This window comes from Pollachius pollachius, assembly GCF_949987615.1.
Source record: "Pollachius pollachius genome assembly, chromosome: 3".
In the NCBI taxonomy this organism is placed as follows: domain Eukaryota; kingdom Metazoa; phylum Chordata; class Actinopteri; order Gadiformes; family Gadidae; genus Pollachius; species Pollachius pollachius.
The window spans coordinates 7817865-7832344 of record NC_136936.1 but is presented as its reverse complement, the minus strand read 5'-3'; the positions used below and the strand labels follow the sequence as shown (position 1 = coordinate 7832344).

The following is a 14480-nucleotide window of genomic DNA, read 5'->3' as shown; positions in this document are numbered from 1 at the left end:
CTGCACTAATGTGCAGACCTACCGAGTAACAAGCTTGTGTCTAGGGAAATGTTTATGTGTTTCTTGGCAACAGTCCGGTCCCAGTCCAGTTGCTGAACTATTTGTGTTGGCGGAGCCAAATCAATTAATAAATAAACAGATCATAATCTGTTGTCGCTTATTACTGTTAACTATAAATGCTGTTTGGAGAACTGCTGTCAAAGCAATACATCACACTCTCTAGGTCTCTAGTGTTAAACTCATTCGGTATTCAGTATGACTGCTCTCCCTCTCGTGAGATGTTGCTTAACAACTATACAAATCTTCTGTTTTGAATAGCCATAAGTGTATGAGAATGTTTAACCTAGCGGCCACCTTGGTTCTAAACGCAAGCTGGGTTCAGTTAGCTGCGGTTAGTGGTTAGAACCCAGCTAACTGCTGGATGAATAAGGGCCATGGTGTGAGCCCAGTCTGGTTGGATTCCGACCAAGTCATTCTGCTGACAGTGCACCCTCTCACAGAGTGAATGTACTGCTGTTCTTAATTGCTTAATGCCCTTAGGCTAATGGAGTCAAAGGAAATACAAATTCAACAAGATTCATCACACAAACTCACATTAGAGGCTGTTTAAAATACTGCTCCCATTTTCTCCTTTATTCCCCGTTATTATTTCCAAACTGCTATGACCTGGAAGGTGCCACCGGAGGGATCCCCCACGGATCTGTAGACATCAGAATGTTGCGGAGACCGTGGCCAGCAGAGGTAGGGATGCAGAACACATCTTTCCACTCTGTTCCATTTTACAAATAATCACAGCTAAGGTGCTGAACTCATGTATCAATCACCCCCCAGAAAGTTAAGGATTTTCATATCAAGCAGTAAGAAATAACTATTTTGCAGGACACGCCATTTTTCTCACCTCTTTTTTACCTACAAGAAGAGAAATGAAGAAAAATAGTCTCTATTTGGCAGAACCTTTTCATAACTGGATAGGACGGACCCTAGGGACATCCTGAAGTATACCTGTCTAAAGTTATAGATCACTGGAGTAGACTTTGTAACAGAAAAAGAAACATGATCATTGATCTACATCATTGAAATGTTTATTCAAAAAGTATAGTTAGCATTTGGTAAGAATATTTATCAAAACAACAACTAACCATACATCCTTCATGGTGAGGAAACCAGCGAGGAGAGTTGGGCTACAATGAGGAACGATCGATGGAATGACTTGATGATCAGAAATGGGGCCACGTCATTGGTTGCTGGGGTGGAACTGGAAAGACAGTGGTGGAGTTCTGGAGGCGGGGCTTGTAAACTGGATTCATGATTTGCTGTTGGGCGAGAGACAGGCAGATATATAGAAGGACAGACGGGCCGAACAGAAAATCTTGAGCACACAACACATCATTTCATTAAACACGGCTCTACTTTCTTCAGCTAGAAGACCCGCACACGGCAAGGCACACACAGACAAACAATAAAACTATGATTTTTGGAGACTGATCAGACCAGGGCAGTGTGTGTGTGTGTGTGTGTGTGTGTTGTTAATGGTGCTTCAACAGGGAACACTCTTCCAAATGAATTCAGTGAGATGTTGAAAGGCTTGCTTTGTATGCAGTCCTCTAGTGAGGTTTAACATTGTCATTTTATGGCCCACCTCATCCTCAACCACCCATAAAACCTAACTCATTTTAGAAGTTATGTATTTGTGCCTGTCTCTAGAGATACTTGTTGGGATAAACCCAGATAAACACCAACAAATCTGTGTCAGTAGACTAACTTTCCATGAAAATATCATGACAACAGGTCTTGATAGCAGAATCCCCCTGTGTGTCTATGTGTGTGTGTGTGTGTGTGTGTGTGTGTGTGTGTGTGTGTGTGTGTGTGTGTGTGTGTGTGTGTGTGTGTGTGTGTAAGAAAGTAAGAAAGTAAGAAACAGACAAAGAAGTAAAAACCAAGAAGTAAAGGATAGAAGTGTGTGAATGAATTAAGAGTCAGATATGCAGTAGATATATATAGTAGCCTAATGGATGATGAGTGTGAATGAATGAGTCAGATAAGAAGTTCAATGAGATAATCAAGCAATCATCATCAGTGTGTTTTGGCTTCTCACTTGGGCTATAGTTGACATCATTTTACAATATGTAGCCGATAACAGGCTTATCACACAAAGGACTGAAGGCTGAATCAGCCAATAGAGGGACCCACTGAGACAAACCTCTGTATTGAGATCCGTTTTTGGTTAACTTTAGATGCACCGGGTGAGGGAAAGGTAATTGGTTCGATCCCGACCCAAACTTTTAGCAACAAATTTCCTCCCTCATGTTAACAATCAACCGCCCTTCTCTTAAATGCCTTTAATAAATTGATAATAAATGAATCAATAACTCAATAAAATGTCAGCTTTCACTTGTCAGTTTTCACTCCACCCACCAACCCGCCCACCTGTACGGCGAGTCTTACCTCTGGGCCGTCCTTACAGGTGTATGCAGGCAGACAGCTCCCCCAGGGTGAGGCTTCGGTCCTGGTCACGGTCGCAGTACTGGGCGAACTTCTTGGCGCATCGCCGCGGTTTCAGCCGGCGCCGGAGGAACTGCCGCAGTGGCCGTGCCTCCCTCTCGCTCAGCGCCCCGCTGGCGTCCACGTCCAGGCGCTCAAAGTGCCACCGCAGCGCCCCCTCTGGCCCAGACGACTCAAGCACGGGGGAACCGGAGGTGGGGTTGGTTTGGGTGGAGGGGGTGGTTTGGATGGAGGAGGTGGAGGAGGGGGTCACCGAGGATGAGGAGGAATAGGTAGGTGCAGGGATGAAGGGTCTGGTTGATAAACGAGATTTAGATTAAATCTTCTATGATAAACATTAGACCTTTGGTACTAAAAGGCTATTTTTTGTTAGCATAATTATCGTTGTATAATGATGATGAAATATAAACACAAATGAAGTCCTGAAGAGTAAGGCAGGTTGTTTAACAAAGACTTATATTACACTGGGATAATACTTACCTATTGCCACGAATGAAAACATACTTTCTTTAAAGTGTGCATAGGTGTACATTATAAAGTACAAATATGCTAAACTGAGCCTGGACTTAATGGTGCTTGTGGACCACAGGCAGGGAAAGTGGGATAATCCATCACCTAAGGGCAGGTATTAGGAAAACAAATTTCTAAGTAGGAGAAACTGGCTGCATTCCAGAGTCCAGATGAGGCCAGATGTGGCTCGGTAACCACCCTAAGACTCCTGGCTCATCAGCGGTGAACACTAACTAATGAGGTCCAGGCAGCTCAATGAGACCTTGTGTTCACTGGGGCGGTGGAAAGCGCACTGGTCTTAGTGGTAAAGTCCAGACGAAGGTTGTGGGATGAGGGTCAACAGCATCTAATAAATTACAACATTCAAATGTAAATTTAAAGAGGTATTTATGAGAGGAAAGAGCCAATAACGGAGGAAAGCTGGAGGAAATATTCCCGTGGGAAGGATTTAAATCTTGAAGCATCAGGGGAGCGGTAGAAACCAGAGGACAAAGATTGAGAAAGAGTGAGACAGAAACAGACAGAGAGGACTGGTCCTCACTGTGCTTTTACATCTTCTCTCCTAAGGCTTGTTCTCTTCATATCGTAGGTCACCCGGCCAGGGAGGAACCATCCAATGAAGTGACAACCTTTCTACCTGTGGTGAATTCAGCTACATGCTAGGGGTCAGGCATCCTGTTCCAGGATTCTGACAGCTAGACTGCATTCATCGAACCCAAAAGCCATTGACTGAGAGTCGAACCCCCTAACCACTAGAGATTAACCCTAAACGCAAGGGTTTAAATAAGACTAATAGAATAGTGTCCTGGTGTTGTTTTGACAGTGGGAACCAGACTTTAATGTTCTCTAGGATGAGTGGAGGATTAGAGAGTAACCCAGGCTCTTATTTTACATAATTATAAATTCAGTGTTGGCGGTGGAGGTCAATAGAAGGCTGTGAATAAAACATCAGACGTCTCTCTGCTCTGCCGTGGATGGATTCCAAACGTAATGATGATGTGGTTTAAACTAAGGCTGTTCCCACAGAGAAACTGGGGCAGGTAGTTTCATTGGGTGATAACTTCCCTTTTGCATCACGTATGTTCATTGTGTTCATTATGTTGTATACATGGATGCATTATGTGTACTGTAAGATGCTGTACCAATACTGTACTTGTGGATAGAAGGATAAACCAAATGGCCGATCAGCGGTTTTCTAGCAGGTGGTTATATTAACAAATAGTTAATTTCTGTATTTCAGTTCTATGGCCCCCTTGGTTAATTGATAGTGTAACACACTTTTGAGGAAGCAGTTTCCCAGCATGCTCTGCTTCCTGCTGCAGGGCTCTGACCAGGCTCTGCAGGAACTCCTTCTTACGGGCCACAGGACACCCTGGGGAGAAGGGTGAGACCGAGGGAAACACAGATCAGACTTTAATTGCACAATTAGGTATGGTTTTAGTCGTTGTGTGCCCTTCATAGACTGAAGCGTGATGCATTTAATATCTTTAAAAAAATGAAATAGATGTAATTGTTTCACCTCTGCTTCGCAAAGAGATTAGCAAGGAAATCACCTAATGAACTGAATGTCATCCATGTTCCCCATCTTTCTATTAGTACTAGTTAACATGGAGTCATTTCAGAGACTAAATAAAGGGTTAGTACAGTACACAGATGGGCTGTGGACGTTGGGGATTGAACCTAGAACCTCAGCGATAGGATTCCAATACGGCCGTCCATGTGATCTCCAGGGGCTGGATCTTCATCACGGTCTTTATGCGTCCCCTTTTCAACCTGGATTTATATTTGTATTTACCAAGAAGTGCTTTGTCTTTGAACTTCCTTTCTATCCTGGTCTCCTCTGTTGCCGTGCATTCTGGGAGCTGGTTTCTACCATGAGAATAAATAAATAATAAAGGAGAGAGAAAAATAATCAAGACTTAAATTCTTTTTGTATAAAAGGTAATCCATTAGAATTGGTGAATTGGATGAATTATTGATCACCTTGTTGAGGTCCCTGGTATTGGCCTGCCGGTGTCCAATCGGACGCACCAGCAGTAACCCGTGGCAACGTGACACTGTACTGGGTGGTAGCGCCCGTCTGCAGTGCATTCTGGGACGAAGCGGTCGCCCTGCCAGACGGAACGCAGCTGGGCCGCGGCGAGCAGCGACCGGCGCTCACGCTCACACGTCTGAGGACTGTCTGGACACGCACACACACACATGCACGCACGCACGCACGCACGCACGCACACACACACACACACACACACACACACACACACACACACACACACACACACACACACACACACACACAACACACACACACACACACACACACACACACACACACACACACACACACACACACACACCAGGTAAACACAAACACAGTGAAAGTCACACGTATACATACAAATACACACACCCTTCAGTTAACACACACACACACACACACACACACACAACAGGTAAACACAAACACAGTGAAAGACACACATTCACACACCCTTCAGTTAACACACACAGACAAACACACACACACACACCAGGTAAACATAAACACAGTGAAAGACATGTACACATGTATACACACCCTTCAGTTAACACACACACACACACACACACACACACACACACACACACACACACACACACACACACACACACAAACACACTCACACACACATTTTTTTATCACAGTGAATGACACAAAGTACCGTACATACATTGTAGATAAAGATGAGTGTGTGAGTGTGTGTATGCGCGTGTGCGCGCAAGCATGTGTTTGAGTGTGCACGCATGCATGCGTGCATCATGTGTGCGTTTCTGCATACATGCATGTGTTTGGAGACATGTGTTCCTCCCTACCAGAAGGCTGCCTGGCAGAGCGGTTTCCTTTGGGGTCGGAGTTCAACTGGATGGTCACCCAGAGGGGAGGGGCCGTGAGCTCTGGGGAAAATACAGGTTGCACCATTCTATGAATCATAGATGACATTCTACATCTGTCTCACCGGGTGCACACGGCGCAGGGAGAGGAATGATAAGAACGCGGGGGAGTACCATATACTGATGATAATGTTGCACTTTATACCTGCAACATTATCACTGGTGGTGATGAGTGAGGTACCCCCTTCACTTTAAGCGTCTTTGAGTGTCTAGAAAAGCGCTATATAAATTCAATGAATTATTATTATTATTATTACCTGCTCCCGGCCTGCTTGGCTTCCCAGTCGGTCCGGGTCCACTGGTCTCTATGAGAAAATACAAAGAAACACATCATAGAATCTGGGCCCGGTCATTCCTGGGCACGGCCCTGTATCTGGTGCTATCATGGAAGTGACCCATCATCTGTTTTAATGGGAGTAGTGGGCACTGGCCCGCATAAGAGCTACGCCTCAGAGATATGCATTCCAGCTGGTCAGTCCCATCCCGTCCTCACCTCTGTCTGAAGACCCTGCACCGGTCCTCTCCTCCGTTTGAGGCATGAGATCTGCGGCACCCCATAATTAGAGAAAACACACATTAATACCTGTATACCAAAACATTAACAATAAAACCCCAAATGTGTACATATTTAAAATGTTCCATTTATTTAATGATTTGCACATGAGGCTGACATCAATCAAATCAATCAGTGCAGAGAAGCTCTAAGAACCAGAACAGAACAAACAGCAGCAGCCTAATCAACAATAAAACCAGATGAAGGGACCCAGGGGGACCCACCGGTGCAGTTGGGGGTCTGGAGCAGCACAGAGGTGCCCCCGATGGGTCTGCCGTCGCGCGTGGAGCACCAGCAGTAGCCGGTCTGGTTGTGGCACTGGACCGGCTGGAAGTGGCCTTCTGCACCGCACTCTGGCACAAAGATGGCCGCCGAGGGGCTAGTATGGCCGCCCCCGCTGCTGTGGATGCTGGCCTCCAGGGCCTGAATACGGGCCAGCTGACACTTGGTCTGACTGGGGTCTGGGACCAGAGAGAGAGGGAGAAGGGTCAGTCTGAGCTGGTTTGGGCTTAATCGCCAAACCGACTTATCAGTAAGATTCGTTTTTATATATTGCCATTAAGCCAAAAGACATTTTGCTGATTTTTAACCATCTTTTCCAATCAACCAAACTATTCAAATCTAATCTTTGCATATGTCTGTGTATCAGATATAGAAATCCTAATAAATTGGAGCGATGAGACCCTCTTGTGGTGTGTGGTGATATTGTGAGCGTTAGAGGTTGAGTCCACGGAACAGATCAGTGTGGATGGTACCGGTGCAGTGGGCCCGGGGCGCCGGCCGGAGCTGCGTGTTGAAGCACTGTGCGCGCTGGAAGGAACACTGAGACTTGTAGAGGCGGCCGTTGGTGCCGCACACGGCACGGTGGCGCCCCCTCTGGCAGTCTAGGAGACAGCCGCCCGTCCACATGTTCTCTGTGATGAGGAAGGGCTGTGGAAGAGTGACACACATCACCAGTCACACGCGAGATCAACATAATGTGGAAACGTGTAGCACTGGGAGCCACGTGGTGGCCAAAAGGAGATAGCTGGAGACAGACACACCAGATCCGCAGTCTCATAAGTTATAGCATAGACAGAGATATGAATGAGTGGAGATAGCACCAAGGGATGGAGTTTATAGATAGAAAGAGAGAGAGAGAGAGAAAGAGAGAGAGAGAGAGAGAGAGAGAGAGGGCGGGAGAGGGAGATAGCATAGCAATAGAGATATATATATATGTATGGAGAGAGAAAGAGAGAGAGAGAGAGAGAGAACAGATATGCAATGCATGAGATCAAAATGAGAGGAGAGGAACACTCATGTTAAGATATCTAAAAATAAATGAACCATTTGCTAACCAGATGCCTTACTGTCAGTCATTGAAATACGTGTGTGTGTGTGTGTGTGTGTGTGTGTGTGTGTGTGTGTGTGTGTGTGTGTGTGTGTGTGTGTGTGTGTGTGTGTGTGTGTTGGCACCTATGGAATTATTTCTGGGAAAACTAAAATGATGCCAACTTCAGTGTAAACAATCTGTTCTAATTGAGACACTTGGTCAACAAAATACCCTGACAGGACGTCTGTGTGTCTGTGACAGCCAGCCTGTCTATCTGTATGCCAGCCTGCTTGTCTGCCTGCTTGTCTACCTGCCTGTCTGTCTGTGACAGCCGGCCTGTCTGTCTGTGCCAGCAGGCCAACAGTCTATCTACCACTCATTGCAGAGCCACTGAGAGGAAGTGGAACTATTTGGCTCGACCACTAAGGTGGCTTCCTCCTCAACGCGGGGGCGGGCCCTGCTTTCCTTGGATGGACTGACACTTTCTCTCAAGCCGTCACCAAAAGAAACCCCTCACCATCCATAGTGAAGGGCTACTTCCATTACAACACGTCCTTCAGGAAAAACGGACGGTCTCCCATGGTTCTCCCTCACTGTCCAGCCTCACAGCGGCTGGACAGACAGGGGACCTACAGGGGCCCAGAAGGGCCAGGCCCCTTGGTGGATTAGAAACCCTGGCAGCCTCGTACACTCGACCCATGGACTTTATCGTTCTTTTTCTATCACAAAGGGGACCTTGTGGTTGTGACAGAGAGAAGAGACAGAGAGAGATGGAGCAGAGTGCAGGGACAGGGTAGAGGAGGAGGAAGAAGGAGGGATTGAAGGAAGGAAGAAAGGGAGGGCCGATAAATTTGAGTTGATTTGAAATGAAAAGAAAAGGAAAGAGGAGGAGATAGAGTTGATTAAAGGAATGGTGTTCTGTAGGACAGCTGCCCAGCATGTTTTCTACATCATCTGAAAAATATCTGATAGGGACACGCTCACTTCTCTTTGTATTAATGAATACTGACTTTGCTAGTCTGGATAAAAAATTTAATTGTTTTATCATCACTGCGATGTGACTTTCTTATCCTCATCTTGAACCTCATATGGACTCACATCCATATCCACCTAAACATCCCACCTCTTCCCAATGCAGTACAGAAACTTCAATCACTAAACATCATTCCCGTTAAATCCAGAAACATTTCCGAACAATATTCATCTCAATTCAAACTTCACAAGTTACATTTGTGTGGTCCTATCTGTCCAAGTATTGCGTTATAAGTTGAGTCCTGCTGTTCTGTTAAGTGTTGCTTGTTGCTACACTGAGCTGTAAGATGTTCCCCCAACTGTAGCTGTGTGGTCATTAAGGAGGGAGAGAGGGAGGGAGGGAGGGAGGGAGGGAGGGAGGGAGGGAGGGAGGGAGGGAGAGCAGTGTGAGGGTAAAAATGACTACCAGATGCCCTGCAAGCTAAACCATATCTCACTCCTAAAGCTAAACCATATCTCGCCTCCTGCACACCTCTATAAAAGACACACTCAATCTGTCACAACGCCACACACACATGTGCATCAACACCACATAGAAAACAGGGGTTAATCTACGCACATGCACGTTCACTCTCTAACATGCGCACACAGACACAGACAGAGGTCTACAATGCTGCTACATACTTCATCAATAGCTCTTTGTCTGCAACACTACGATCGTGCTACCCACACACACATAGACACACACACACACGCTGAGCTCAGTTGCACGTGATCAAATTTGTTATGGTGTGTACAACAGTGTTGACATTATTTAGCAGTGAATGGGGGCCCTGTGCACGGCAGTAATCTGGCTGTACTGAGTGGGCTGGCGGGGGGGGGGAGCCAGACATCCCAGAATGGACCCATTCCACTGACCTGGGGAGGGAATTGAACAGGAGAGGTTGGGAGATAGATCGCGGCAAGAATTAGAAAGACTGTTTCATCCAAAAGGGGGACATATTAAATGGATTAAACTATAGCCCACCTACCATGTGCTGTATAAGGGTCATCTGGGAAACTAAAGGGTTTAGGGAAAATTCAGGTAATTCCCCCTGAATTGAGTGGCGAGACGGCCTTTAATCCTGACTTTAATTGGGCAAAATCCTTGAATGGCTAATTTGAAATGTGATTAAATCAGGGGGTATGGCTGTAGAACTATTTTATAAATAACCACTCCCGTCCATAATATTGACACTTACTCTTCAAGTTCTTTTAACCAAAACCAAAGTCTCAAACTTTTGTGAGAAAGGTTTCTAGGACCATTTCTGTTGCACAACACCAATCGGGATTTTGAGTGTTAAGATATTTAGCAGATGCTTTCATCCAAGGCTTCCTCAAGTGAGGCGCAGGTCAGAGTCAAGACATCTTGCTCAGGATGCCTACAGGTCAGACTGTGGACGTACAGGGATCCAACCTTTTGGATTGGAGTCAAATACTGTTATATTGGATATAACGTTTAATGCGTGTGTGACTGCGCGTGTGTGGCTGCAAAGTACCTGCAGACTACATTTCCTGCATCGGTTAGTATCCCAGCTACCACAATATACTCAGTGTTGCGAGGTGCCAATAATTCTGGGCAAACCCCCCCTTGCGTGTGCGTGTGTGTGTAATATAGAAATATGGCCTTTCCTGAGTGAGAACAGCTCGGCGCTGTCTCGCTGCTTGTATATAAACAACCTGGTAGATCTGAATATTAAGTCTACACTTGAGGAGAAATATAACCAAGACAACTCATGTTATGTGTTGACAAGTTTATCCTCTACAGTAGCCTACGACACGCTCGCTAATACTAACTGACTGGAACTCGGACGATGCCGCGGTCAATCGGTCCTTTGTAAAAGCTGTTTCTCTATTTATGCAATGGAATCACCCCCCTCCTCTGCTCCCGGATTTGTAAACACGCGTGGGTAATTTGTCATGGTCTTCATTTTGCCGGCTAAAATATGAGCATAGATTAAGACTGAAAGTAAACACGCACGTCAAACAGGTGTAGTCTCGCGGGATTGCGGTGTGTGCTCTACAATCGATGCTTTCACACACAATTCAGCATCGGCAATCGTTGGTGAGTGGAGAAAGACGCAAAAATAAACCATCTCCCCTAGATACACACACTGCCCCCCGACTCCCCCTTGGGCAGAAGGATCAATATTTGCATGGCGGTGGTGTGTTTAGCTGTGGTCAGCTGGAGACTTGCTATATAGAATCCCGAGTGGGAGACCCTCTCCTGGGAGCCGTAATCCACGAAGATAAGTAATTTCTTATATGCTACTAAGAAAACAAGCACTGTTGGTCCAAAGTCTACCATTTCACCAAAACGAATTGGGTGCTTGTATTTAGCATTCAAAAGAAAAGGTAAAATAATCATTCTTTTACCGTTTTATCCAAAACAAAAACAAGATAACGCATGCGGGTGTTCGTAGTCGAGTCATACCGCTGATCTGTTGGAGTGAACCGGTTCCGAGAGGAGGAGCAGCAGCAGGAGGCGGCAGGTAAAGGTGAGCGCGAGCATCATCCCTGCTGCAGCGGCACAGGCGCGAGGCGCCGCAACTTGAATCGTCGCGCGCTTCTTGGTGGTCGTCCCAAAGCCTTGTTGCTGCGCGCGCTCTGCGGGCAAAGCCAGCCTTGACGGGACGTCCTGGTTCCACACCCGAAGATATGTCGTGTAGCCTACCTTATGGTTTGAAAGTGTTTCTCATTCTGTAAACTAACTGTTAAAGTTCAAACGTACGTGTTTAAAACGACTGCGTTGCGCGGCACGAATGTGTCCTAATAAGTAGAACCTTTTTAATCCGACGGATTCTGTGGTCCACATTGACCCATTATTAAAAAGCCCATTGGTCGACGCCCCCCAAACCCGTTCCCTCAGAGCTGCACCTTTCACACCCATAACGTCCAACCCTTTTCCTCTCAATACGCGTAAAGCTCATAAAATGTTATGGTACAGAACGACGCCCAATTCCTTAGGCTGTATGGAAACAGTACGACAGTTATGAGGTCTCCGTTGTCTAAATATTTGATGTGGCGGTTATAAATTAAGGAGGGAATTCCTTTGGTACTCATTATTCTCATCCATTTCGAATTTTAAACTTTTATTTATTGCGATCAAATGTTGCCGAGAATGAGGATTAAATGCACATCATTTCTTAAAACCCGGACAGTGAAATTAGAAAAGACAAAAAAAAAGAAGACACGCAGACGGCCGTATTTTGTAAGGAAACTTTATGTGTGCTTGTGAAAATCGCATATCATTAGACAGAAGGCGTTGCAGTTCCCAGTACAGCAGATAAGGTTTGATATTAAAGAGTACAAAAAAAGGAAAATCACACCCAGACTCCAGCCTCGCAGAAACCAAACACATTCCTAGCGTTTGGTCCAAGTCTTTTCATTCTGCCACCCGTCCTCCCTCTTCGCCGTTAACTCCCCCCTCCCCCATCCCTTCGAAGTCAACAAATACTGAAATCATAAGCCTAATATCGGTTTGATTTAGACCGAAATATAGAAATAGAAATGGAAAAGTGAAAAAATAATAATAATTCAGTTGAAGAATTTTCCCGCCGCTACTTTTAGGAACTCTTGGAGATGCTGACACAGAGGATGATTGCATAGATTTGTAGACAGCCAAGTTAGTTGTTTGAATCCATTTATTTTAAAGATACATAATGGAATGTTTTAAGACCCCTCCATCATCATCCCCATCCCCCTTCTCTAGGAGAGCGAGAGAGAGCGAGCGAGAGAGCAAGAGAAAGAGGTGGGGTGAACAGGATGAGAGCCACCAACAGGCACATTTGTTTAATTTGTTTCCTAAAATTTGCCAACAATCACACGGGGAGTTCTAAGGGAGTGCTGTTACCGTGGCAACTCCCCCTCCCCTCTTATTCCAGGGAAAGCGCTAGAACCTTCTCCAAGCCAATCCGATGCCTCTCCTGGACTCCAAAGTTGTGCTGTACAAAACTTGAAAAACACACCCTAAAACGTAGCTAATGAAGGATGAAATAGCATGTAAATCATACAGGCGTATTGTCGTCCACTCACGAAAAACGTACAGAAGTCGTTAACAACGTTGCCCCCAAAATGACATGGGTATGTCTGGGTTCGTCTAGAAGGCCTTTAGACTGAGAACAACGCTACACCCTCTGAACAGCAATCCTCACTACAATAGTCTCTGATACCGGCGTCAAAACTCTGAACTGGTCATAATTGAAGACAAACCCATCTACTGGAGAAACTGCACTTTTTTTTCAATGGTTGGCTTTTTTTTTCTTTGATTCACGATATATATATTTTATAATAAATGCCACTATTTAGTCCTACTGGAAAGCTTGTGATTGCTTATTCTCGATAGCTGGGTCTTTATGTGTGTCATCCGTAGCACTGGAAAAATAAGTATATACAGCGCTGAGGTAACCCCCCCCGACCCCCCGAAACCCCTCCCTCCCCGCCTCGGACCCCCTCAGCCCACCCGCATATCAACACAAAAAGTCAACCAAATTCAACGGAAACAGAAGAAAATGGGAAAAAGGCGAGATAGTTTCGCCGTGATCCGTCAACGAAAAAAGGGAATTATGGGTAAATGTGTCATTTGTTTATTCCTCTGGTTTATCAACGTACGTGCTGCCCGCCCCCCCCCCCCTCTCACGTCTCCTCCATCTGGGGCCCCCCCATGCACAAACCGTGAAATCTGACCCATCCACCCGCCCCAACCCCTCAAAAAAATGCCCTTCTGGCAAGAAAAATGCACGATAAAAAAAATTAATTAAGTAGTAGATTAGCTTGTGCCCCTTACTCCCCGACCCATCCCAGTCCCCGTATAAAAGGCAGAGAGGGTGAAGCTAAGGACCTGCACTACAGTCAACCCCCCCCCCCCCCCCCGTTCCCCAGTTGCCCCTGGATATGCCCGTTTTGAATGATAGCTTTTACACGACAAATGGACAGTGAATATTGTTGATCCGTTCCGAGAAAAAGCTAGCCAGATAAACGATTCTAACAAGGGTTCAAATCAACAAGGTCAAAGAGTTTCAATTTGAAAAGAAACGCAAAGAACATTTCTAAACCGGCACACCTCAGGGGCACCTGGGAACACACCAAGTCAACTGGATTGCGGGGGGCGGGCCGGGGGAGGAAGCCCCATCCACTTCTACATATATATAGTCAACCTCTTTTAAATTCTCATCTGCTCTACCTGCCTTAATTCTCTGCTTCTCCTCCACCTCCCTCTTCACCATCTCTCCCTCCATCCCTCTCCATCCCTCCCTCCCTCTGTCGTCGGTCCAGCGATCCCTCCTCCTCCTCCTCCTCCTCTGTGAGTCCCTACAGGTCACTCTCTCCGTACAGGGCGGTGGAGAAGGACATGTAGTCCAGCGCCCCGGGGACGCCGTCGGGGCCCCCGTACGGCGCCATTCGGGCGATGCAGTACTCCGCCTGGTCGGCGGGCAGCTCCCGCCTCAGCTCCTCAGCCGTGATGAAGTTCTGCAGGGAAGAGGTCCGCACACAGGGAGGGAGGGGGGAGAGAAAGAGGAAAAGGTCCGCACATAGGGAGAAAAGGAGGGAGGGAGGGAGAGAGGGCGGGAGAGAGAGAAAGAGGTCCGCACATAGGGAGAGAAGGAGGGAGGGAGAGAGGAAGAGGTCCGCACACAGGGGAGGAGGGAGGGACAGAGAGAG

General features: G+C 46.4%; 2 protein-coding genes across 2 annotated transcripts in view; both read right to left on the bottom strand.

Moving 5' to 3' along the window:
- Positions 1-1169: 1169 nt before the first annotated feature.
- LOC307073541 (SPARC-related modular calcium-binding protein 1-like) lies at positions 1170-11583 on the bottom strand. Its single transcript, XM_079733419.1, has 11 exons — positions 11254-11583; positions 7252-7426; positions 6721-6957; positions 6437-6487; positions 6201-6248; positions 5866-5946; positions 4996-5194; positions 4808-4881; positions 4291-4384; positions 2446-2795; positions 1170-1313 (listed from the first exon to the last, which is right to left on the bottom strand). The coding sequence occupies exons 1-10, from the start codon at positions 11332-11334 to the stop codon at positions 2459-2461; spliced, it is 1377 nt and encodes a 458-aa protein (XP_079589545.1). The 5' UTR covers positions 11335-11583; the 3' UTR covers positions 1170-1313; positions 2446-2458.
- Positions 11584-13679: 2096 nt separating this feature from the next.
- The window catches only part of actn4 (actinin, alpha 4), a 48091-nt gene continuing 47290 nt past the window's right edge, over positions 13680-14480 (bottom strand). Inside the window, exon 22 of the mRNA XM_079731190.1 lies at positions 13680-14288. Within this exon, the coding sequence (XP_079587316.1) occupies positions 14130-14288 (159 nt within the window). The 3' untranslated portion in view covers positions 13680-14129. The remainder of the gene's footprint in view (positions 14289-14480) is intronic.

Excerpts from the sequence above, each read along its gene's own strand:
- LOC307073541 (XM_079733419.1), bottom strand. The coding sequence starts at position 11,334 with ATGATGCTCGCGCTCACCTTTACCTGCCGCCTCCTGCTGCTGCTCCTC. Across the intron at positions 6,958-7,251 it reads GCCCCGGGCCCACTGCACCG|ACCCCAGTCAGACCAAGTGT; the intron begins GTACCATCCACA and ends CTCTGGTCCCAG. Across the intron at positions 6,249-6,436 it reads TGCAGGGTCTTCAGACAGAG|AGACCAGTGGACCCGGACCG; the intron begins GTGAGGACGGGA and ends ATTTTCTCATAG.